Here is a 24821-nt window from a genome sequence, read left to right on the forward strand (position 1 = left end):
GTTTATAACCTTCTTATTCAGGGTAAACAGTTTTTTTCAATTATTTTTGTTTATCAGCTTTGATATAGTGAAGCCTAAATAAATAAACGAATCCTACCCAAAATTCAGTTTCTTAAGCAAGTTAGTTCTTAACAACTCCAGTTTTAGATTTGACTTATCAAAGTGTAGGAGTTTCAAAGTAGAATAATGCATATGGGAGTTGAATTGTTGAGGTTATCAACTTCTCATGTTTTCACAAATTAAGGGAATTGACTTTCAGAAATGTGTCCTCTTTTCTTCCTTTGCAGGTACATAATGTCTTTAATGTGGTAAAGAATCAGGTATACTTATTACACAATTCTCTTTTGTTGTTATGCTAGATCCTGAAGAAACATTTGCTCCCTCTGCTATATTTTATGGAAATTTATACTCAGAATGCAGGGAGCAAGTAATCTAAGTTTTTGTACATGTCCATGGTCCCTCTGAGAAATAATGTACATGTGAAGTGAAATTTCATAGAGCCTTCATTTGAATAACAGTGAGCTACAAAATAAATTGCTATTGAAACACGTTGGATAACCAGTCATCAGCCATTTGTTGAAGGCTCCTTGTTGTCTTTTCCTGTGCTGATTTGTCTCACCTGCTGGTGGTGTGTTCGTGGATGTGCTGTGTGATTCTGCTCCTGTGTTTGGGGATGTGTGGTGTGGTTCAGAGGTCCTCTAGTGGCTTCCCTCAGCCTTCTCACTCTGTTTCTTGCTTTCTCCAGTGTTCAGCCTTTCCTCCTACCTTGTTCAGTTCCAGCATGACATTTAGTTTTTGTTACAGAAGAAAGGAATCACACTCTTTGGTAGATCCTCCCAATGTCTGTGCCATCTTCACCCTGCGTCTTTGTCTCCCACTATTCCTTTCTTCCTCCTCAGCTCCTGACTTTAAAGAAGAACATCCTCTTTGGTGAGGGCACCCTGGGATCCACCTTCTCCACTCTGGAAACAACAGCTCTCCCTCAGTTTTATTTGTCTCTAATTTCTCTTGTCCTAAAGGATCTAAAAGCATATGCAAGGGCCTCTGGCCTGAAAAGAAAATGGAGTGTATTCATAGTTCATTAACATTTCCATCTACTAATTGCTATATTTCGTGAACTAAAATGACCTGATTTCTGAGCTTCACTTTGATGTTTCCTCCTTTGTTAGGCTCCCTTTGGTTACCACAGCCACATATTATCTTAGGAAGCAAAACACCCTTGGTCATTCATTAATTTGCCCTCCTAACTACTTTACTTTTTGATACAGATATTATTTTCTTCCTCTTAAATAACTCTAGTCACTTCCTTTACATCATTATTCTTTGGTAAGCACCATGTGCTGTCCACCTGCTTTGTAGTTAGCATCTCACAGTCTTGAGTCTTTTTTTTCCTCTACCAGTCTGACTAGAAGTTATAAGTCACTTTCACTGTCTCCTTAAACACTGACCTTTTCCTGATAGTCATCCTTGCTTCTTACAGCTTCTGACTCATCAATATTTTATCCACGGCAGTTTCTGGTTGTGTGTGTGTGTATATGTGCACAATCAGAATTGTTGCATCTATATCTTTATAGATGTGTATAAATAAGTGTATCTAAGTGCATTTATTTTGTAATATCCAAGCATTAATTTTCCATTTTGTACTGTACTGTCATACAGTCATACAGTATTTATATAAGGGCCTGGTTTTCATTCCTAGTGCAACCACCAAACAAAAAATTAAAATTTGCATAAATGTAGGTATTAAATATTAACAAAATAACCTTTTGAAAAGTTTATGATGATAAATAAAGTTTTAATATCAGTGAAAAGAGCATTTTGGTTTACATTTTTATGTGTTAGTTGTTATGTGGCTGACTTCATGGAAGATACCTTATTTGTTGTCTGCCCTGCACAGATTTGCATTAGGTTCACAATGATATATTAATTTGGCTGAATTATGTGACGAAGGGATGACCACATGCAGATATGACGTTGGGAAAGGGAAGGGCGCTTAAACAACCTTTCCCAATTATGGGTGCTTTTTAATGTTGTGCCAAAGTTAACAAATGATAGCTCCTTGAGAGTTGTTATGTGAAACCTAAAATCAGATCAGTGAACATTTTGTTCCGTTTCATTACAATTCCCTGGTCTGGCATGCACATTGAATGGACTCTTTTGTTCACAAATGATTTTATAACAACACACAGAACAGCTAGAAGATTCTCAGTTGCCTGCTTTGGAAGTCTTCCAGAGGTTGATTATGTCATTGCACAGCATCAAAAGGCACTTCCATTTAGTGCCACTCTCTTTGTTACTGGAGGGAGTATATGAATATTGGGAAGCACTCATAGCAACTAATGCTTTTCTAAGATTATGATTCATATTTGAAATTTTATTTTTATCATTAGCAACAAAGACAGCCATTTTTGGTCAAAGTTATGTGTTCGTTCTATTTACTTTTCTTAAAATAAATCCCAAATATCCACATCTGGAGTGACATAGCTTTTAGTGGTATTAATAAATGATCTTCCAAGAAGAATAGAAATCTAGTTTAGTCAGTGAGTGAAGCCATCCAAGTGTTTTATTCCTGAAACAATTCAGTTTGGGTTATAGCAATAACATTGTGTGTGACTCCCCATATTGTCAGGTACAATGTTAGGATGATACTGATTTAACTTTTAAAATCCAGTGAAGTTATGTTTCCCTAAGTATATCTTTAGAAACATTGCATAGGAACACTAACTTAAAAAATGCCTCAGTTGCCTCTATGTTGGTGATGTTTTCTATGTTCTGAAGGTTTGTGGTGTTATGTATAATTTGTGTAGGCTTATATGTTGTTGGTATGTGATATGTTTTGATTTTGTGGGGATATAGGTTTTAGTGATATGTGGTATTTTGGTGTGTGGTTATATGTTGTTAGTGTGTGGTCTGTTTTCATGTTACATGGTATGTTTTGATGATATGTGATATAATGTGTTGGTTGTGTTGATTTATATGTTGGTGGTACCTGTTGGTGACCTGTAGTATTATGTTTTGGTAGTATGTGTCATGTTGTGGTTATGTGTGGTGTTATATATCAGTGGTGTACAGTGTTGTTTGTTGAATTGTGGGTGTTTATGTATTGATGTGTAGTGCTATGATTCAGTAATGTGTATTGTTAAGTTTTGATGGTGTGTGGTCCTATATATTGGCAGTGTGTGGTCTTAGGTTTTGCTATTGTGTGATGGTGAAGAATCCATTGACATTACATTCATGTGTTTCTTGGTCTGTGCTAACGCACAAGCAGTTTTATCCACCATTGCTTTACTACTATGAGCACAACTGTCAATATTTAACCAAGTACATAGCGTGTTACTAGTTTTATGAAAATAGTTTTGACTGTGGTATGGCCAATTTGCAAACAGGCAAGCCAGGCTTTGAGAACTGTTATTCTAGTGGTCGGTCATCTGTGATGTTTGGAATAGATACAGCTGTTCACTTCTGCTGTGGCCAGCCTTTCCCTCCTCTAGCTTTGCTCTGAATTGCCAGCATCTTGTGCTGGGATACACTACTCAGCCTCTACTGTGGTTCATTCTGCTCCTGCTTCCTGAAATTTTCCCTGCTTCCCTTAGCGTGCACCACCCCTTCTTATCTTAACTGCTTTCAACCAAAAGTCACATGTTCTTCAGACTCCCTACCTTGTAACCTGCACAAAATTCAATACTAAAGATACAGTGCTAATAGTTACAGGTCCCAATTAAAACTGGTTGAGTTAGTTCCAAAGAGAACAGAGAACATTGAACTCAAGTGACCCAAGTCTATTTTCATTTTGCTTATGTGCTCTCACTGGCAAGATCTGCAAAATAGGGCTTAATGAATTTCTCAGGGTTATTGGAGTAAAATATTTTCTGCAATTTTTATATGAAATAAATTAGCATATCCAGAGATGGGAACAGGATTCGTCATTATTGCTTATTTTAATTACTGGGTTCCCTTGAAGTCTTGAATGAACTTCAAAGTTCCTTGAACAGTTTAAGAAGAATAACGGTGTTGCTTACTGAGTACTCTAGTATTATTTATGATTTATTAAAGCTTGTTGATGATTAACAAAAGCAAAGTCAGCCTCAAGCTATAGAGATCAGGCCGTGGTGACACACACCTTCAATCCTAGCAGATGGAAGCTAGGATGTAGTACACACCTTTAATCCTATGACTCAGGATTAAGAAATAGATGGATCTCTCTGAGTTCAAGGCTACCCAGGTTTACACAAGATATAATCAGTCTAAAAGAGTAACAGAGCTCATGCTTTTAATCCCAGGACTCATGAGAGGTATTTAAGACAGGAATAGATTCAGTAAGAGACATTCGTTCTGCAGCCACACTGAGGAGAAGCAGAATTTCGAGACTTGGTGAAGAACTTGTGCATGATTCCGCCCTTTCAGCCTGAGGTAGTGGTAAGAGCTGGTACCTATCTTCTTTGCTTTTCTGATCTTCAGCTTGAACCCCAGTATCCGTCTCTGGGTCATTTATTAATTTGTGCTACAGAGTACACAGTTTTACAAGCCTCCTTCTCTCAGGAATATGCTCTTTTCTGTGAGAGCCGGGTACCATCAGCTGGAGAGATGGCTCCATGGATCAGAGCCTTTGCTGCTCTTTCCGAGGATCTACGTTTGTTTCTCAGCATCCACATCAGGCACCCTATCATCACCTGTTGCTCTGATTCCAGAGTATCAAGTATTCTCTTCTGGTCTTTGTAGGCATCTGGGCCATGTGCCTCACTTCCACACACAAGACACACTCATATACGCATTTTCTTTAGTAGGTACCCACATTGACTCGTAGCTGTGATGAACAGACTTGTGGATAGAAGGGGGTTTTTGGAGCTTCCTGCAGAAATGACCAGTTTGTGTTTAAAGTATTCATCTGGACAAAAAAAACTTTAACTAAAAGATTATTAAATTTTAATGTGTGTTGTTTATTTAAATATCGGTTCATTTGAAGTTTCTCAAATTCTTGATTTATAATTTCTGCCAACTGTGCTTACTCATGTTCTCATGTTATTGTCTGTCAGTATCCAGCATGCAAGAATGTTTGCTGGTTATTTAATATTATGGAGTACTTTACTTGTGACTGCTGCTTGGACATAACTTCCCAGAAGATAGGTTCTAGAGGCTTAGTACCCAATGTGGTGATTTGAGGTGATGATATTTTAAGAACTGTTGCCTTATAGAAGGTGGTTGGATCCTGGTGTCCTCTAGGAGCTAAGTCAGATAAGTTTTGTAGGATGAGTTAGCTTTCAGGACAGGGAGTTGCTTGGCTTCCCTTGTGATGATGCTGGCTTCTTGACAAGTTTGGCATTCTGCTCTTGGACCACAAAACGCGAGAGACAAATGAACTACTTTCCTTTACAAAGTACTCAGATTCAGCTATGTTCATAGTAAGAGAATGCATTAATGCAATTGCTTATACTTCATTTTAATTAATCATTAGCATTTATATTAGCATAAATTATGTATTTAACATAAAGAAACTTTTGTATTTTCTGTTAGAAATACCATGGAGGGCAGTTAAAAGCTATTTTTAACAAAACCAATTTTTGAAAAATGTATTAAAAACTAAAATGTGAGTGTTAGTCATGGCGAAAACCCAAAGGACCAGGAACAAAACAATAGTCCTTGGACCCTGCAGAGTAATGGTAGAAATCAGGCCTCTTTGTTAAGCAGTGAGGACAAGGAAATGAAGCCTGGCTTGGTGGTTTTCACACCGAATGTCTTCTCTGGGCTTTGTTAGGACTGAAGAGACCAGGGCAGACATTGGTCATGGAAGCCCTGGGTGTCTTCATGGCTTCTCTACACTTTGACCATGGAGCTGTCAGGAAAGTGTACTCTCTTTGTGTGTCACAGTGAGAGATACACAGAGAAAGAACTGTGCCAGCTTCCGGGTGTTTTGGAGGCTCCTGGGAGACTGCTATCAGTTCTTGCTGAGCCTCAGAGGCAGTGGTGGCCAAGGCCTGGGGGACCTGGGAGGGGGGCAGGCTTGCTGTGTTGGAGACAGGGGTGGATTGCTGCTGGGAAAGGGAATACTGAAATTTATGCTTGCTCAGGTGTGGATCATATGAGGGAGAAGAGAGCAGAGAGAGGTAGACAGCACACTGAGGGCGAATTTAGAGAAGGAAACCAGAGCAAATGAGATCCAAAGCTGAAGAACAGTCAAAGCCCTTTCTTGGCAGATGGTGCTCTGAGTTTAGGGTCAGCCTGGGCTGTACAGTGGGATCTTTCCACCAGAAAACAAACAGAATTGTCAAAGGCAGTATCTGAGAAATCCACAAAGAAAGTATAGGTTAGTATGTCAGAGGCCAGCAAACTTGGCATGGCAGAGCTAACGCTCTCCCCTTTGTCTATGTCTCAGGAGAAGCAGGAGGTTTGAAGTTTTCCACCAAGCATCTAGTTTTGTTACCAGGACTAGACATGTTGCATATGCAATGACAATTTTGAGTGGTTGGACAGTGCCAGAAGGCAGGTTTCATTCTCTGAAGGTGACTGAAATATTCTAAAAGTTGCTGGACATTCCATCACATGTTCTGGGAAGAACTTAGGCACAAATCTGTTATGGTGGGTGTGGGGAGGTAGAGTTTCATGTTAATCAGTCCTGTGGATTTCAGCTTATTCAATATAAAGTGACATTGTTTTCTTTTTTTAATTTTAAATTTTTTTATTTTTGTGTACATTGGTGTTTTGCCTTCATGTCTTTGTGAGGATGTTGGATTCCCTGGAACTTTATTGCAGAGAGTAAGTTGTGAGCTTCCATGAAGGTGCTGGAAATTGAAGCTGGGTCCTCTGGAAAAGCAGCCAGTGCTCTTAACCACTGAGCTATCTCTCCAGCCTATCACATTGATTTCTCAGCAGTAATTCACAGAGACAGAAAGGACTATCTTTCTTTTTCTATATGGAAAAGAGATAGGTAATTCAGTATTTAGAATAACATCTGTATTTGCTTCCCTGTCCTGTAATGTGGTTTGTACATCATTGTTTCCATAAACCTGCAGGGGTATAATGAAGATAGTATGTCAAAAGAAAGTTTTCTTGTCTCTGGTAGTAAATTATTTGCACATAGGATCTTACATAAGGGAGAGTGACAAAGTCATGGTAGCAGAAACAGCTTAGGTGTTAGGGGTGGCCTTGGGCTTCTCTACTAGGCTTCTGACAGGAACAAAAGTCCCTTTATCTAAATGATTTGTGGAGTCCCTGGAGTGACTTCCTCAAAGAGCTTTGAAGTTTAAATTATTTACTTCTCAATTTCTCTGCTTTAATTCTTTTAAAAATTGGCTTGTAGTGGTAAAGAAAATATTTCCTTTCAAAACGCAGTCCCATCAATTATTAGAGAATTAGAGTAGGGATCTGGGGGAAATAAGATATATGAATATATACCATGTATTTATACAAGAAGGGAAATGCTGTGGGTATTTGCTCAAATAAATCACATGTCCATGACTTTCTTGTAGTTGAGAGTAAATTGTGAATGTCCATCATTTTCCAAAAAGTGTTTTCTTTTTATTTCCACATGACACAAAATAGACTCCTGGGAATAGTTCATCTCACAACACCGTTACTGATCCGGGCTCTTTGTTTATGTTGCCACAGTTCATTCCAGAGACGGGGCTTTTGTGAATTGGTTTTCTGCAGTAATCTTCTCTGTTTACACAGAGACTCTGTAACAGAGGCAGATACCAATTGTCCAGAACTACAGTGCATATCAGCTGTAAGTCAGACCTCTAGTCCAGTCCAGCCAGCCAGGCTGCTTGACCCACTAGGGAGTTCAGCCATATATATAGATTTTCTATTTTGTTTGTCCTTCCCTGCCCTACCCTCTCCTCTCTACCCATCCCTTCCTCCTGTCTCCTCCTCCTCTTCTAACCTTCCCTCTCCTCCTTTCCCTCCCCTCCCATAAACAGAGATGGACAAAGTGTACAGTTGGAGTTTTTGGAGAACTGTGCCCTTTCTTTATCTCCTTGTTCTCGATACAAGTACTGTTAAGCCCCTAGGCTGGGCTGTACTTACCATTGTCTTACCTCTCACCCTCAAGTGGTGGGATTGCAAATACTTGGCTTATTTACTTTGCTTTTTCCTCTGTCAGAAGACGAAACTGTGCCTTTGATACACAGTTAGGAAGTCTCATAATGGTATGTTGTATAACACCACAAAGCACATGCAATTTGAAAAGTAACAATAAACACGGATTACCTAGTCTAAGAATTGAACAGTAGCATTCTTGTGATTTTTTTTATGCTGCATGTATATTACAAATACTAGTTTGAAAATTATATAATTAGTGACTCTACTTTTAGAGATTACTTTACATCTTTTTGTGTATGGCATTTTTGGTGTGTGGTCTGTACGTGCATGCGTGCGTGCGCGCGCGTGTGTTTGTGCGTGCGCACGTGCATGCGTGCCCGCCCCTTGAAAATGTAGGAGCCCAAAGAGGGCATCCGGTCCCTTGGAACTGGAGTGGCAAATGAGCATGAGCCACACTGTGAGTACTGGGAACAGAACCTGAGGCCCCCGGAAGAGCAGCCGGTGCCATCTCTCTCCCGTTTCAGATTTTGACGCACTATACAGTTTGGTGCCATAATTTGTTTGATTAATCTTTTCATTGTTTTAGAGCCTAATTATGGTATCCGGCAAGGCATACAGATAATTATGGCACAGTTCTGTGGCATTTGGATACATACAAGTCTCATTCCCTGGCAATTCCCCTGTCTTCCTCTCACCGTGGGAGCACTGATGTTTCAGATGTGTGTTTTTGCACCTGGCTTTATGGGGCTTTTTTTTTTTTCAGGTCTTCATGTTTCCAACTCTGAGCCACCTCTCCAGAACTTTCTTTACACTGTCGTTTGATGAGCACAAGGACTCATTCTGATACATTCTTTCCTGTGCCTAATCTGAGGTAGTGTTTTATAGCTTTTCTAGGGTTCAGAGCAGTGTTATACATGTGTGTAAAGCGTAGACAGTCAAAAAATTTGGAAGCAAGTGACCGTGTTTCTGTCCTGGGGACTTCTCGTCTGGTTACGCTGACACAGAGTGTAAATTGTTGTAAGAAGCATGTGCTGTACTGCACTGTAGAGTGACAGCTAAGCTTCTCTAACTGAGTTTTGGTTCCCCTTAGCTGTCTTCTTTGCTTCCCCTTGAGCCCTTCTCAGGTTTAAGCGCTCATTACCCCACTGCTTACTTTTATATGCTATCCTAGAGCAGACACCCACAGCTAAGCACTAAGCTGAGCTCTGGAATCCAGTCGCAGAGAGGGAGGAGTGATGAGCAAAAGGATCAAGACCTGACTGGTGAAACCCACAGAGGCAGCTGACCTGGACAAGTGGGAGCTCATGGACCCCAGCATAGGACCAACCCAGATCCACTAAACATGGCTGTCAGTTTGGAGGTCTGGTTAATCTATGGGGCCTCTGGTAGTGGACCAGTGTTTATCCCTAGTACATGAATGAACTTTGGAAGCCCACTCCACACAGAGGTATACTCTTTCAGCCTATATATGCTGGGGAGGGTCTAGGCCCTACTCCAAATGATATGACAAACTTTGAAGATCCTCTGTGGAAGGCCTCACCCTCCCTAGGGAGAAGAAAGGGGATTCAATAGGGGGTTGTGGGGGACAGGGAAGGAGGGGAAGGAGAGGAAACTGGGATTGACATGTAAAACAAGCTTGTTTCTAATTTAAATTTTAAAAAGGGAAAAAAAAGAAGCCAAACAAGCAAATAAACAAAAAGAAAGCCAGAATTAAAAAAAGAAAAAAGTACAAAGTGTGTGGGCAGGGAGCTGCTGTTCAGGGTTTATGAATGAGATGATGTGTTTCTGGTGTTTATATACCCGGCATATTTCACTTAACACAGTGATCTCCAGTTCATTCCAAACTGCTGCAGGGGATAGAATTCATTCTTTCCTTATAGGTGAACAATATTCCATCATATGCACATATTATAGATACTATGTATATGTGTATGTTGTATACATGCTTCCTGTTTTGTTCTTCCATTGAAAGTTACTTAAATGTATTCTAGACCTTGGCTGCTACACAGAATACATCAGTCTAGGTGGGGATGCCAGTGTCTCTTCGATAAAGTGATTTTATTTCCCTTGGGTATATATGTTGAAACTACTGGACCATACGATAAATATATTTTATAAAGGAATCTGTAAACTCTTTTTCCATAGAGTCTGTTCTGACATCTTTGTCAGTACTTTATGAGTTCCCTGCTAACCATGTTTTCATAAGCATTTCAGGGTATTGCCTTTTGATACTGTTCAAAGAAGAACTTTTGCATCAAAGGCTGGTTTATTTATTACTCTTTCTTTCGCTGGTGATGCCTCTGCATTCTGCACAGTGTCTTCCTCTACTCTCGGGTCAGAAGGATCAGTCTGTTTTGGTTTAGTTTTGTATTAGCTTTGTTGTTCTGTGGCTCTGTGACCCTTCTACCCTGTTTGACTCCTGCAGCCAGGACTTTTGGTGTCTGTCCATGAAATCGTTGCCAAGAGCAATGTCATGAGGACGCTCTCCTGTGTTTCCTTTTGAAGTTTTGAGATTGTATGTTTCAGCCTTTAATGAATTTTGAGTTGATTTTTTTGTGTGAGCCAGTAGAAAAACATCTCATCTTCTTTTCATTGTAGGTGTCTGGCTTTCCTGGCACCATTTGCTGAATGCACTGTTTTCTGTTCATTGTGCGTTCTTCCTGGCTGACTTAATGTAGGTTGGTTGGTCATTTATGCTGTATTTATTTCTGGTTCTCTTCAGTTGCATTGGTCTATACTGTTTTAACTACTGAAATTTTGGTATCCATTTTAGGATAAACACATAGATGCATGAAAAAAAACCTCTCTAGCCACAACAATGAGAATATTAAATAGAGAAGGTACTGGTTGGTATATATCAAATTATTGAAGAGTTTCAACAGGAAAAGCCTCTGGTAAGATGAATATGAAATATGAAATACTCTTAGAGGAGAGCCAGACCTTAGAAAAATAAGAAATCAGCCATTAATCACCATGTAAATTTTCATACAATAGCTAATGGCAGTGGAAATCAACGAGCTCGTATAGGCTATCTCTATGCAGTAGTACAGAATCTATTCCATTAATATACCTTTTGCTTTCTAACGTATTTTTTAAATTAGGATATATTATACTTTCTTAAACATGATCTTTCTACAAAATGTTCGATTCTTTTGTGTCTATGACACTGTCTTAATTGCTAACAACATTGGATTGAGAGTGACTTAGATTCATAAAGTCCATCTCTGGGTATGTCTTTAAGGGACAGAGAGGAGTCACTAAATGAGGATGATATTCTCCATATGTGGGCAACACAATCCTATAGGCCTGGAGTCGTGAGGGAATAATTGTCAAGACAGAGGAAGGAAAGGGGCTAATGCATGATGTCCACTCTTTCTTGGCTTTCTAGACAGCTCTGCACCATCCATGTCATGGCCTTCCGAAACTGATGGAGCCATGAGCTCGAAGTAGTCTTTCTTAAACTGTGTCATTTAAATGTTTGCCCCAGCACCAGTCTTCATTGATTCCTCAGGAATCCTTGAATTGTTTGCCATTCTTCCCTACAATAATTTTCATCAGGTTTTTAGCAAAAAGTTTGTCTTACTTTATTTTTGAGCTAGGCTATCATGTACTCTTTGCTGTTCTCAAACTTACTATGTAGTCAAGAGTGACCAAGACTTTTAGATCTTCCTATCTTCCCTTTCCAAATTTGAGGATTATGGGGGTTATGCTACTGTGTCCTGTTTATGCAGGAATGGAAACTGAACCCAGAGTGATCTATCACCCAAGCGTCATTCATGAAGATTTTGACAGGTCATTGCTTTTCATCTTACATCCCTATGGGTAGGGTGGACATTTTAACAGTATTGTCTTCTAATCCATAAACTTGGCTATATTTCTATTTGTTGGTGTCTTTAATAGTTGAATTTTTTATACTCGTTAACGTACAAATGTTTCATTTACTTAGTCAGGGACAAGGTTATTTTTTAAATATCTTACTCTTTCTGATGCTGCTGTAAATATGATAACTATCCAAATTTCTGTTTTATAGTCTATTATTCACACAATGCCTATGTATATATATATATATATACATACATACATACATAAATATGTGTGATTTGCTCAGTTAATGCTGTTTCTGCAGTGATACTTTGTCAGTTCAAATAGGATATTTGTGCAAGCATGTGACAGTACACAGATCAGATGCTAAGGAATTCTACAGATAGGACTGTGTTAACTGCAAACAGACATGCACTTCTGCAGTTGGGACCCATTTTTCTCATCACATGCCTGTCTAGGACTTCTGGCAAATGTTTAGTAGATGTAGTAAGAGAGGACATCTTGCTTTGTTCTTGATCTTAGTGTAACAGCTTCCAGTTTTTCACCATAAAAATGTGATGTTAGATGTGAACTTTTCCTTTGTGGCCTCTGTTATAGAGAAATGATTTCCTTTCTATTTCTGGTTTCTTGAATTTTTTTTTAATTCAGAAGAAATGTTAAATTATTTCAGATTACTTTTTGGACCCATTGCTATAATCCTATGGATTTTCTCTATGTCTCTGTTGATGATGAGTGATGTATAACAGTAATTTTCCAATGTTGAGCTGTCCTCACACCTCAGACATAAGCTCCTCTGGGTCATGGCATGCGCTCATTGTCGGTGCTGTTTTCCTAGTCTTTGTTAAGGATGCTTGCTTATGCGGGATATTGACTTGTAGTTTCTTAAGTATGTTGTCTGGCTTTAGTATCAGGGTCATGCTGTCCTCCTAATGTCCTTGGAAGTTCTCCCCCCTTTCAGTATCTCGGCAGATTTTGACAAGTACTGGTTTTAATTTGTTTTTAGCGTGGTTCAGTAGAATTTACCAGTGAAGTCATCTCTTCCTGGGCCTTATTTCTCTTAATCATTCTCTTTATTAGTTAAAGATCACTTCAAACTTTTATTGCTTTATGACAAAGTCTTCGAGTGTTGGCTGAATCTAGAATTTTAGCACTTGTTCTGAATTAATGCATCTGTGGACATCTAGTGGTTCATCAACATCTTTTATCAGCCTCCTCCCTGTCTGGGCATCTGTTCTAATGCCTCTTATTTCATGTATGACTTCATTTATTCATTGCTTTGTTCTTTTATTTCTTTGTTTTTCTAAGGATATGTCAGCTTTGATAATATTTTCAAAGCACTGTTTTCCTATTCTTTATTTCATTTTATGTTCATTCTTGGTTTATTTTGTTCTCTTTCTCTATCAGATAATTGACATGTACATTTTGCTAGCATTTGTTCGAGGAGTTTTTTCATGTTGTTTTCAATGGGTCACATGAGTCTGTGTTGGTATTTGTTTTGTAGGAAACATACCCTTCCCTGCTTTGTGTGTGTACCTCTATCAAGAGAAAAGCTTGTTCAGTCAATCTGTCCACTGTTCTACAGGTGTAAAAACCTTCATGGTAGTGCAAAATCATGGTGTTCATTCTCCATGGTTTCCAAGTATGTTATGCCCTCTTTACCTTCTGTGATGGGCAGGTCAGAAGCTAGTTCCTCATAGAAAAATTGGAACGATGAATCTGTGTCCTTCCCACCTCAGGAGAATTGAACTCATGGTTTTATTGGTTTGTTCTATGTTGAGATAAGGGAGGGCTGGTGTTTCGTCCTGATTCTTGTTCAAATGACCACTTTGTCCTTTGTAGCTTTCAGTGACTTAAGAATGCTTGTCCATGTCATTGCTGAGGCAGATGACTTAAAATCTAGTCCCTTGGGAGCTCCAGAATTATTATGTTGTTAGATGTGTGGTTCAGCTGTTCCCTGCTGAGATCAAGGCCAAGTTTGGCTTTATTGGGCTTCTGGGTTATGCAGAATGTTTGCATGCTAGTTCAAAGTAATTCTTCCCTACTGTATCTGAGAAGAAAGGACCCTATGCAGGAACCTATCAGTTTTCCAAGAAAAAGCATCAGACTCTCAGGTAGCACATGAACAAATCAGGACACTAGATACTTGGTCTAGTTCCTTTGTTTCACAGGAAGGTCCTGACCTGGGAATTTCCTTTGATCCTGTTTCTGTCCTAGGATAAGGACTATGGTATGAAAGTGTTTCTCTCATTTTCCTACTAGAGACATTGTGGTTGACTTCTCAGTTTTCTGAGATTCAGGAGAACCTCCACTAGTTGCAGTTCTTCAAGTTTCTATGAACTTGTATGTCTGCAGCGGGAAGAAGAAACCAGGCTTTCTTTGTCATTTTAGGTGGGCACAGCGGTGTATGCCTGTCATCCTAGCCTAAGCAGGGCTAAGTGAGTGGCAAGATACAAGGACTGTGAATTTGAGACTAACAAAGGCAACAGAGTAAGATCCTCACCTCAAAAAGCAATTGAATAATACTCGAAATTATTTCATGCTTTAAAAAACAAACAAAAACAAAGCAGAACTCTATTTACTGGAAAGATATAAGCAGTAGCTATAAATAAGAGAAATAGATTACATTTTGCATGAGCACTTGTTATAAGTAGTTTTTGCTTTAGGTGAAAATGTGCTGCCTGTAACCATTTTATTTATATGGAACAGTGTATGCTGTATTTCTAAGTTATTACTGCATATTAGTATTTAATTATGGAGAGGCAAAGAAACTACTAATCTGGTAACAGTGACAATGCTGTCTCATTTTAGAACCTCTTCCTGAACATGATTTTTTTTTTTGGTATTTCGAGACTGGGTTTTTCTGTATTGTTTTGGAGCCTGTCCTGGAACTTGCTCGGTAGACCAGGCTTGGTCTCAAACTCACAGAGATCTGCCTGTCTCTGCCTCCCGAGTGCTGAGATTAAAGGCGTGTGCCACCACCGCCCAGCATGACTTTTTATATCATAGAAATCTGCAAGAATGACCCCCCTAAGTTTAAATCTCTAAAATCCACTTAAAAAATCCATGTGGTAATAGGAGCCTATAACACTTTGGAGACAAAGGCAGGAGTATTGAGTCTTTACTGTGGGGCACCCTAATCTATTGCTTAGATTAGATTTTAGATTCAGTGAGAATCAATCTCTCTCTCTCCTTCTCTGTCTCCCTCTCCCCTGTCTCCTCTGTGTATGTGTGTGTGTGTGTGTGTGTGTGTGTGTGTGTGTGTGTGTGTGTGTAGTTGGAAAGGGATAGTAGGAGATATCCAACGTCAGCATTTAATATCCACATATGTCTGCATATATGGGTATGTGCATTTGCGCACACATACATACACCACACACACACACACACACACACACACACACACACACACACACGTCTAACCTAGTTCTTTTCATTAAACCAAGGGTTCTTTTGAGGACTCTTCAAGTAGTTCATAAAAAAATGAGATAAAAATTATTTTCTTATCAGCAGGGTCCCTTCAATATTTAGTTGATGATCACATAGTATGAGTAATCATTTTGGCTAGATGGAAAGCAAGAGCTACTGATATGTAAACCTGAGGTTCACAGGGAGACATATAGAGTAGCTGCCTGCCAGGGGCTAAGTTAGCTTCTGGACTTAAAGGGGTATCTTACATCTGTCTGAAGAAAAAAAAGGTTAGTATCTGAGAGCTGCATGTTAACTTAACCTTTCTTGCCCTTGAAACATTTCTTGTATGCTTTTAGACCATATAATGTGCTGAATGCTTGTGGAAGCATTTCTTGGCCACCATCCTTAGGCAACAGATTGTTTGGGGATAGCTTATTATCCTTTGCTTTAAAAAAAGTGAAGTCCCCTGTGTAGACTCTCCAGTCTTTCTTAATTTAAACATTTACTTTATATTATTATGTGTGCTCATCATGTGTGAGGGGACATGCATGCCACATCACATGTGTAAAAGTCAGAGGACAATTTTATTGAATCAGCTATCTCTTTCCACCTCTATGTGGACTTCAGGATTTGAACTCATGTCAAATTGAGAAGGATTGAGAAGCAAGTGGCTCTGTTCTCTGAGCTGTCTCGCCCATCCTTTCCTTGTTCTTATCCTTAGCAAACTCTCTGCCCTTGTTTCTTTTTCTTGGAGATGGTGTTTTCCAGAGTGTGTAGCTTATAAGGTATTGTGGAATGATGGTCAGTAGGCACATCCTCAGCAGCTCTTACTGCTTCGATGTAGCAGAAGCCCACATAACTCGGTCCAATGGCACCTTCACACTCACTTTCTTTTGATGACCTTTTATAAGTGTAGTAACCACTGGGGTCAACACATCGTGACTCCTTAATTCTGATTTCTGAAATACCCCATAGAAGAGGAAACTGACAACTGAGCAGTGATAGTGCTTCTGTGATGAGCTCTTACAGCCTTATTATGTGGGTTCCCGTCCACCTTGGTACACTGTTCAAAAGACTACCAGGAATGTTCCTCTTTTAAGATCTTTGACTTTTAATGCATGATTTTTTAAGTATTCTGGAGAAAATATTTAGTGATTATGAATGCCATTAGTCCTGGTACTTCAAGACATTTAGCAGTTTTCTAGACAACGCCAGTTATTTTCTTTATGTGGCTCAGAGTATCAATGTGATATTGAGAGTTTGTGATTGTTGGTTTGGACTAAAGATGCCAGAAATTAATCTTGATGATAGTTTATCAAAATATGCTCCATCGAAATCAGTGAGCCCAACTAATTATAGATGGCCCCTTCTTTCTCTGACTCAATCTAATGAACATGATGTCAAGAGATTTACCAATTGATTTTTATCCTGACCTGACACAGTTCCTGTAGAAAGGTCATCACTGTGAAGTTGCAGGACTTGGTTTCTAGGTACACAGAGATTTTTTCCAGTAAGTCTTTCAACAACTGGCTGAAAAATTTCCAACCATTCAGTAACCAGATGAGCCATCTCTCTGCAAGGGACAAGCTTTCCCCATTAACATCTACCAGCTGCTGGTGCTTTTCATTTACATTGCTGGCACTTGTAAATTTCTTACCACCTGCCTCACCTCCCACCCCACCATCCCCCACCAAGGTTCCTAGCTTCACAGATCTAACTCTTAACATACCTAAAGGTTTCCTCTTTACATTTGAGCTGAAGGTCATTTCTACAGTTGCTTAAACACAATGTAGGTGTGTGGTGCTTTTAATGAAAAATGCTCTAATAGGCTCAGGCATTTGAATACTTGGGCCCCGGGTGGTCTGAAGGTTATGGGGAAAGTATGTCACTGGAGGGCAGTTTAAAAGTTCAAAGCCCCTTCCAGCACAGTCTCTTCCTCCTGGTGTAATCTCTCAGCTTCCTGTTCCTGCACCCTTGCCTGCCACTAGCTGCTTTGCCTCCCTGCTGTGAATCATAAGCCTAAATAAACTCTTCTATAAGCTGATTTGGTCATGGTGTTTTGCCAGACTAACAGAATAGAAATTAATAGGCGATCAAAATGCACAGTGACTGTGGATGAAGAACTTTGTACTGACAGCATGTCATCTTGTCTCTGTGTTGAGGAGACATCTCAGGCTGTGCCAAGTGCATAACTAGGTCATTATCCCCTGCAAGCTTGAATTGCTCTGGACTGCGTTTGGGAACCTGGGCCATCTCACTTTTGGGGTCTTGAAAAGGAAGGTACAGGTACACTGCTGACATGATTCCTATCAGTCCAGCTCTCCACCCTATAGGGCGAAGCTATCCTTTCTCATGGTGTGGTAGTCATGTGCAGTGTGAAGATAAGGGAGGCTCTCTAGGTTCACCTGGGAAGACCAAAGGAACATAGCACAGCAGGGAGGATGACTCTCCAGGGGCCCTCTCACCCCTGTTATCTCATTTCATCCAGGAGACCACCTGGCTTCTGAGGCTCCACTGTATCCTGTGAGAAACACCCTTGTGTCAACTCTGGCTCCAAAGAGCTACATCCAGAGTCCACTTTTTCCCTTGCAGTCATGTGACTCCTATTTCACCATCCTAGTATCACTAAGACTTCTCAGTAGGTAGATACACTATCCTCTTACCATGTACTGTTCTGTGTGTCCACATCTTGCCCAAGCCTCTCAGCTGAAATACAGGTATCATGAACTCCCGTGTGGACCCTTCATTTCTGGTCTTAACCTCTGTTGGTGTCATCTGGCCATTTTAACAAACTCTGCTACAAAATTGTTTCTTTGTAAACTCTGTTGAAGCTGCACACTAGTGGGCCAGTTTATTCTTTCAGTTGCTGGCTTACCCTTCTCTCACTAAACCCTTAGCGGTGTGAGGAGTTGTTTGGATCCAGGGTACAGCCAACACGGAATTACTGGACAAGTTTATTGAAAACTACAGTTATGAATGCCATTTTCATGTCAGAATAATGAACGTGCATGCTTGATTCCCAAAATGCACAGCCATTATGCAGTAATGCACACAGCACATAGCAAATACTCAAAAATTGATAAATGAAGTAAAATAATAATTATACTAAAAGAAATGTAGCATATTGGTCACTGTATACTTAAGATTTTCATTGTTTTTCTTTAAGGAATTACAGTGTATTAGTGTTTTTGTTTTTCCTGATGCTGTTACAACCTACTTGAGACTCCTTAATGTCTTAGAAAAGAAGGTTTTATTTAGCTCATAGTTTGGAAGTTAAAAGCCAAGGATTGGGCAGTCTTTTTAGTCTGTCTTGCTGTGATGACCTATTTGCCTGAGACTAACACCAAACACTGGAAATTTAGGAGCTGGTGAGTGGTGGGGTTGGGGGTGTGAGTGGGAGTGGGGCTTACTTGGTGAGGCAGGAAATGGGGCATTACCATATTTTGTTGTTCAGATCATCCCAGCCTGGCCAATGGGTGCCCAGTTTGATGGCTTTTCAGGACCCATTCTTGAATTGTTTTTCATCATTGTGAGTTTAGTATTTGTTTGTAAACACTTCTTCATTTTCTGTCACTGCAACACTGAAGAAATCTCCCATCAATCTATAAGAGAGAATGGCCTCCTTAAAATGCTGACCAATGTCATTGCTGCCATCATTTGTATTTGCATAGTTGTCTTTGATATGACTTCTTTCTTGGAAAAACAGGAGGCTGTCTGCTAGCTTCTGGACTTAGTGCTTGGGAAGGCATAATCCGAGCACAGTGAGTTCAAATTCCTTGCTGCAGGAAGTTGGGTGATCACGTTTGATTCTGTAACAGAGGGTTTTTTTAGCCTATGCTCCACAGGTTCAAGACTCCCAAAGTGTGCTTGTATACCATCTTCAGAAGTGTATAGCTTCCCGTCATCAGGTTTTATGGATATCTCACCTAACAAAGGGGAGAAACACTGTAGCCTGTTTCTTCCTGGGCTTCCTTCTTTCTCCTTATGTGTGTACTTCTGCTTGGGCCAGGTCATTTGCAGAACAGCACCTGCATGCACCAGTCCTCAGTCCAACAGTGCCTGAGAAAGCCCGTACCATTGCTGCTGCCCTTTTTAGATTATGAAAAAGAGGTGATCCATTGGATATAGAATTTCAGTTGGAGAAAAACAGGCAATATTCCCAAGTATATCTATTTTAAACTGATGAGTTGGAGTTGTCAAGTAATGATAAGATTGTTCTACATTGAATGGTAAGTGAAGCCTCTGTTTAGAAAGAGATTTCTGCATTTTTCTTTGTGTGCTGGAAAGCATTACATCATGCAGCCATATAGCCTGACACGTTCTTTGCATAACTTTCTGTGTTAGTAATGACAGTGGTTCAAGTTTAGACAAGTGAACAACACAGGGATGGTTTTAAAAAGACTTGTTACATAAGAAACCATTTCCCTACTCACTTGATCACTTTGCCTGAGTAAGTTATTTTCTTGATAGCATGTTTCTAAAAAATAAATTCTGTAATGTACTGGAATTATTGATTGAAATAAAATATTCATATGAATGAAACATTCAAAATTTTAACACTCTGCTACCATACCAATTACTATTTGTGTTCTATATACACCACTCATAACACAATTTGCAAATTATATGTGTATGTATGTGTGCATGAATGTGTGTTTTTATATAAACTATCAAATATATGGCATGCATATTTCATTTTGTCTTCTGGGGAAAGTAGATGCAGTAATTCGATCTCCCTCAAATCAACAGAGTATTTTTATTTAGGTTATATTTAGGTTAATATTAGTAACCTAAAACATATGATTACTATTATATGTGGGGGAAATTCCCTGAATTCTTGCCTGAAAGAATAAACTACTTGTTATTTCTTTACATTTAAAAAGGTTTCTGAATTTTTAACATAGGCAAGATGAACTTTTTATTAAATATTCAAGTCAAGTTGTATTTACACATATAAGGAAAAAATAGGACTGAAAAAGATTTCGTATATCTCTTTGGGTGTATGTGTGTATGTGTTTATTTGATTTTTCTGCTGATATTGATTTCATTTGTTCAAATACAATAATTTATTTTAATTGTAAGAATAAATGAAAGCATTCGGGAGTAGCTACAGTGTGATACTAATGAGATTCAGAACAGGCTAGGTCTTATTTTTATTGAGGATTTAGAAAAATGTTTAATAAGGGCTAGAAAGATGGGTGTAGCATATGTACCCTGAAGTATGACTGGTGCTCACAGAAACTATAGCAGGGTGTTTCTTTGAAACAGTGCAAACATCAGAGTGATGCCAGGCAGACTAAGCCCACACTGCAAAGCCAAAGCTTTGAGGCATGTTTTACCCTGAAGAAACCAGGATTAGGAAAGACATCTCCAATCTCCTTCAGCAGTTTCAAATGGCATGACTGTGGGGTTCATCCTGCCTTCTTATAGAGCAAGGCTACCCAAATGAACCTGATACTGAGAAATGTTTTTCTTGATTCTATTTCGATGATTCATACAAAGAAAGTAATAGCAGTCTCTCTCTCTCTCCCTCTCTCTCTCTCTCTCTCTCTCTCTCTCTCTCTCTCTCTCTCTCTCTCTCTCTCTCTCTCTCTCTCTCTGTCTCTCTCCATATGTATGTATGTAGACTGTCCTGACCGGGACTTTGTTGCTCAGTCTAGCTTCAAACTCAAGGTGATCCTTGTACCTCAGCTTCCCTACTTCCTGGATTTCAAGTGTGAGCCACTGTGCCTGTTTGGGCTATTTATTCATCTATAAAACTAACTTCTTGCCAGGTGGTAATGGCACACACCTTTAATACCAGCACTTGAGAGGCAGAGGCAAGTGGATCTCAATGAGTTCAAGGCCAGACTAGTTTACAAACTGAGTTCCAGGATAGCCAGGATTATTACACAGAGAAACCCTGTCTCAAAGGACAAAAAAACGAGACAAATAAAATTTAAAAAGCCTAACATCTTGTGTGAATTTGTTGCAAATTTTATGTTTCATAGAGAGAAGCTAAGCTCCCTTGATCCTATAATTGAAAGTGAGATTGTTTAAAATATTGGGAGTCAAATGTTGCCATTTGGCTTGGACAATGGTAATGAGAAGGTAGGTAATATTTCACTATCATCATGTCAAGTTTCCATGGGACAAAAAAATCAGTCAGGAGATGTGACCAAGCTTTACATTTTAAGTATTTATTCAAATATCATACTACTGCTTTGATTATTATTTTCTGGAGCTTCCCACAAGTATTATCAAATTTGCTTAACCCATCAAATTTACCCACTTATCACCAATCTTTTTCCCTATCTCTCTCAATTGAATAATACCCTTTGGCTTAGGTAAATATTTTTTTCTTTTTAATCAAGCAATAATATATTAGTCATTTGAGAGACTGAAATGAACACATGCATCAGTTCTCCACCTCCATTCCATACCGAAACATTGACCTGAGCCAGTCAGGGCAGGTGGAAAGCGTTCAGTCCTGTTTGCTTAATGTCAGTACAGGGAACAAGGTGTGAGTCTCTTATTAGTCATGGTTTCTGTATTGTATCTAGTTGGTGCCCTATAGATAGATATGGATGAAAGCTACAAAATTGCCATCAAATGATGCATTTATTAGTTTGTGTTACCAGGAATATGATTACATGGTTGAAACAATTTTTTAGAAAAGGGAAGAAGGTCCAGGCAATTTTAAAGACAGTGTAGGTTTAGATTGGTACATTTAGAAAGAGGAGTTACCATATGGAATGGTGGGATTGAGTCTGTGTGGGTGGATAGAGGAAGGGTGGGTGAAGTCTGATAGTGAGGGAGCTGGCATTTGGGTTTGATTGACCCAGTTTATGAGAAAGGAAAAACAAATGTCCTAAAAGTTCCAAACTATACAATTAGAGCTATTGTCCTTATACCTTCTTTTCTTTGCTCTGAAGGAATGTAATTGTAAAGGATTTTCTATCAAGAGACACAATAATAGCAGTCCTTAATTGATTCAATAAAGGTATATTTCATAATTAATTCCATCTTCCTTCCTTGAATGAGAAAATCTATAGATAGGATTGAACACTAATTTGCATCCTAATATTCAGTTTCTCCTCACACCAGCATTCTCATTAGAGAGTCAGATCTTTTGATAAGGGATGACAATTGGCTCTAAGCAGGTAACAATTTTAGTTGCAGTGAAATAGAAAATCTCATTACCAATGCTCAGATCCCTGGAGGTGTGATATTGGAGTTGATAAGGCCATGAGAAGCAATTTAAAAAAATCTATGCAATCTCTTGCACTTTGGGAGATTTAACTAATTGGATTTCATCTATTGCTTAATATGTTTCACGAGGATGATTTCTATCTGAAAGCATTGTCTATAGCAATTCATTGTCATTTTAGCTCTTTCATAAACTTGTGTTGTTTTATAGTTCATCTCTGGTGTCAGAGCAGAAATGTCTACTAGGTGTTTAAGTTGTGATAAAAAGTCAAACAAATTGCATCATCAAAGTTTGCTTCACATAAATTAGTCATTTACTACCACATCAGTACACATTTGACAATACCAGATGTTGTCTCCCTTTAATCTATCTTGTGATCATTATAGGGTTTTGTTTTATTTTTGTTATTGGGTTTAAATGATTGTATGATAAAACTTCATGGGAGGTACAACAAAGCAAAGAGAAACAATGTGTTTTCCCTTGGCTACCAAGGAAGTCCCTTTTATAAAATGTGCTCTTAAATTGTCTATTTAATCATGACTCATTATTTAGAAGTAATAGCAAAATGTCATATAGTTGATAATTAGATATCAGTAAAATATGAAAACATGGCAGTCTATTCTTTTCTAAATAAAGAGTATACTACTAGTATATACAGAAAATATGTAGGGTTTTGTGTTGGTGACTTCTTTGTTTCATTGATTGGACAGTAGAGAGACTTCTTTTAACCCGTTTCTACCCTGGGTAACCATTATGACATTTTGAAGGAAAAAATGTTATTGTTCCTTGGAAATAACATTTTATAAATAGCATTATTATTCTTGGGGATTCTTAACTGTCTCTCTGGGCATGTAAGCTCACATCCTCCTCTGTTTTTGTACCAGCTAATGATATGCATTATTCAAAAAACTGTTCTTTGATGTCTCACTGACATGTACACATTTGCTTGTAGATTGTCTTGCTTAAAGTAAAAAATGAGAAATCTGTTTGGTTCTACTGACTATGAGGTAACCTATATATATGGTCTTATGGTACTGCTTCATGCAGTTAGTAAAATTAATGCTAAGGTATTTGTTTTTTTTCTTTTTTTAAACAGATAACCAGGGATTGTACAGTGTTTGTAGGTTTTTATTTATTTCTCCTTGGAAAAGTCTTGGTGGAATTGTGTATTTGTCTCAAGGGGGCCAAGCCAGTTCTCCGGAGGAAAACGGCCTCTTTCTGTTGCTCTTTATTAATGTTTACCAGCCTCTTCTCTGTCTTCCTTCATTTAGTCAGCAGTCACCAGAGGACCTTGCCCGTGTGCCCCCCAACTCTACCAGCAACATCTTGAACAGGTTGCTGGTCAGCTATGATCCCAGGATAAGACCAAACTTCAAAGGTATGTTGTCTCTGACCCTCCCCACCAGTTTTTATAGTTTAGTATTTAACTCTACCTATGTAATACTGGGTTTCTAATGTACAGAAGGATAGGATTTCAAGTTAACATTTAACTGTCCTGCAGTGTGTTTAGGATCAAAGATATTTAATGCTTAAAGTACATTTTTGTTATTAAGAAAAATATTCATTCTAATAGTTTTATATAGTTGTCAGTTGGAAATATGGAAAGGTATATCCTGTGAATTAATAGCCTGACCACTGAGGTGGATTTCTTAAGTATTGTGTATCCCTAGTCTTAGTGATTTAGAGTTTAGGCTCTGGACATTGATGTGGTGTTCGTTCGTAGACATAACAGTTAATAATTCGTACAACAACCACTTACTCAGGAAAAGCTAACAGTTCTGATTGCATATAACCTCTTTCATCAGTATATCATATTTATAAAAAGTACTTCTTTTCCTGAAAGAAAGATGGCCAACTTGTTTTTAAAAATGAATTAACTTTATGAGTAAAACTTCCCAGAACAAAAGTTATTATTTCAGCAAGATATTACCAATTGTCAAAGCTTTTAAGGAAAAATAAAGCCGTGCTTAAAATAAAAATCTTCATGACCCTATTGCATTGTTGTTACAAAACTGTTTTTTCAAAAAAATATCATCTTGGTAAAATCAGAAACTCTTCATGAAGCATGTCCTCTGGAAGATGGTAATCCTTATTGTTGGGAAAAGCCAGACATTAATGTACATCAGATTAGCATTATAAGGCTTGATTTTTTTTCCCCTTTTGCAGGAAAAAAGGTCTGCAGCTGCTTCTAGTCAACTAACATTCTACAGCTATGTTGTAAAAACAGGGATTTTGTTCATTACTGGAACCTATTCAGTCATTCTTCATAGCAGCATAGTCTGGGTTGTCACATGCCTACCATGCATTGATTCACACCTGGTTCTCATCAGCAGTGCTTATGAGGCTAAAGGCTAAGTTCACATGTTCC

At 38.7% G+C, this 24821-nt stretch overlaps 1 protein-coding gene across 2 annotated transcripts in view; it reads left to right on the plus strand.

Moving 5' to 3' along the window:
• The window catches only part of Glrb (glycine receptor beta), a 67521-nt gene that overhangs the window by 10270 nt on the left and 32430 nt on the right, over positions 1 to 24821 (plus strand). Inside the window, exons 2-3 of one of the 2 annotated variants that reach the window (XM_040752608.1) lie at positions 8798 to 8905; positions 23725 to 23831. In XM_040752608.1, coding sequence (XP_040608542.1) covers positions 8856 to 8905; positions 23725 to 23831 — 157 coding nt within the window. In that variant the 5' untranslated portion in view covers positions 8798 to 8855. The remainder of the gene's footprint in view (positions 1 to 8797; positions 8906 to 23724; positions 23832 to 24821) is intronic. The other variant, XM_005076150.3, reaches the window with a different exon arrangement.

The sequence above is a fragment of the Mesocricetus auratus genome, unplaced genomic scaffold (genome assembly GCF_017639785.1).
Source record: "Mesocricetus auratus isolate SY011 unplaced genomic scaffold, BCM_Maur_2.0 Super-Scaffold_100009, whole genome shotgun sequence".
Taxonomy (NCBI): Eukaryota; Metazoa; Chordata; class Mammalia; order Rodentia; family Cricetidae; genus Mesocricetus; species Mesocricetus auratus.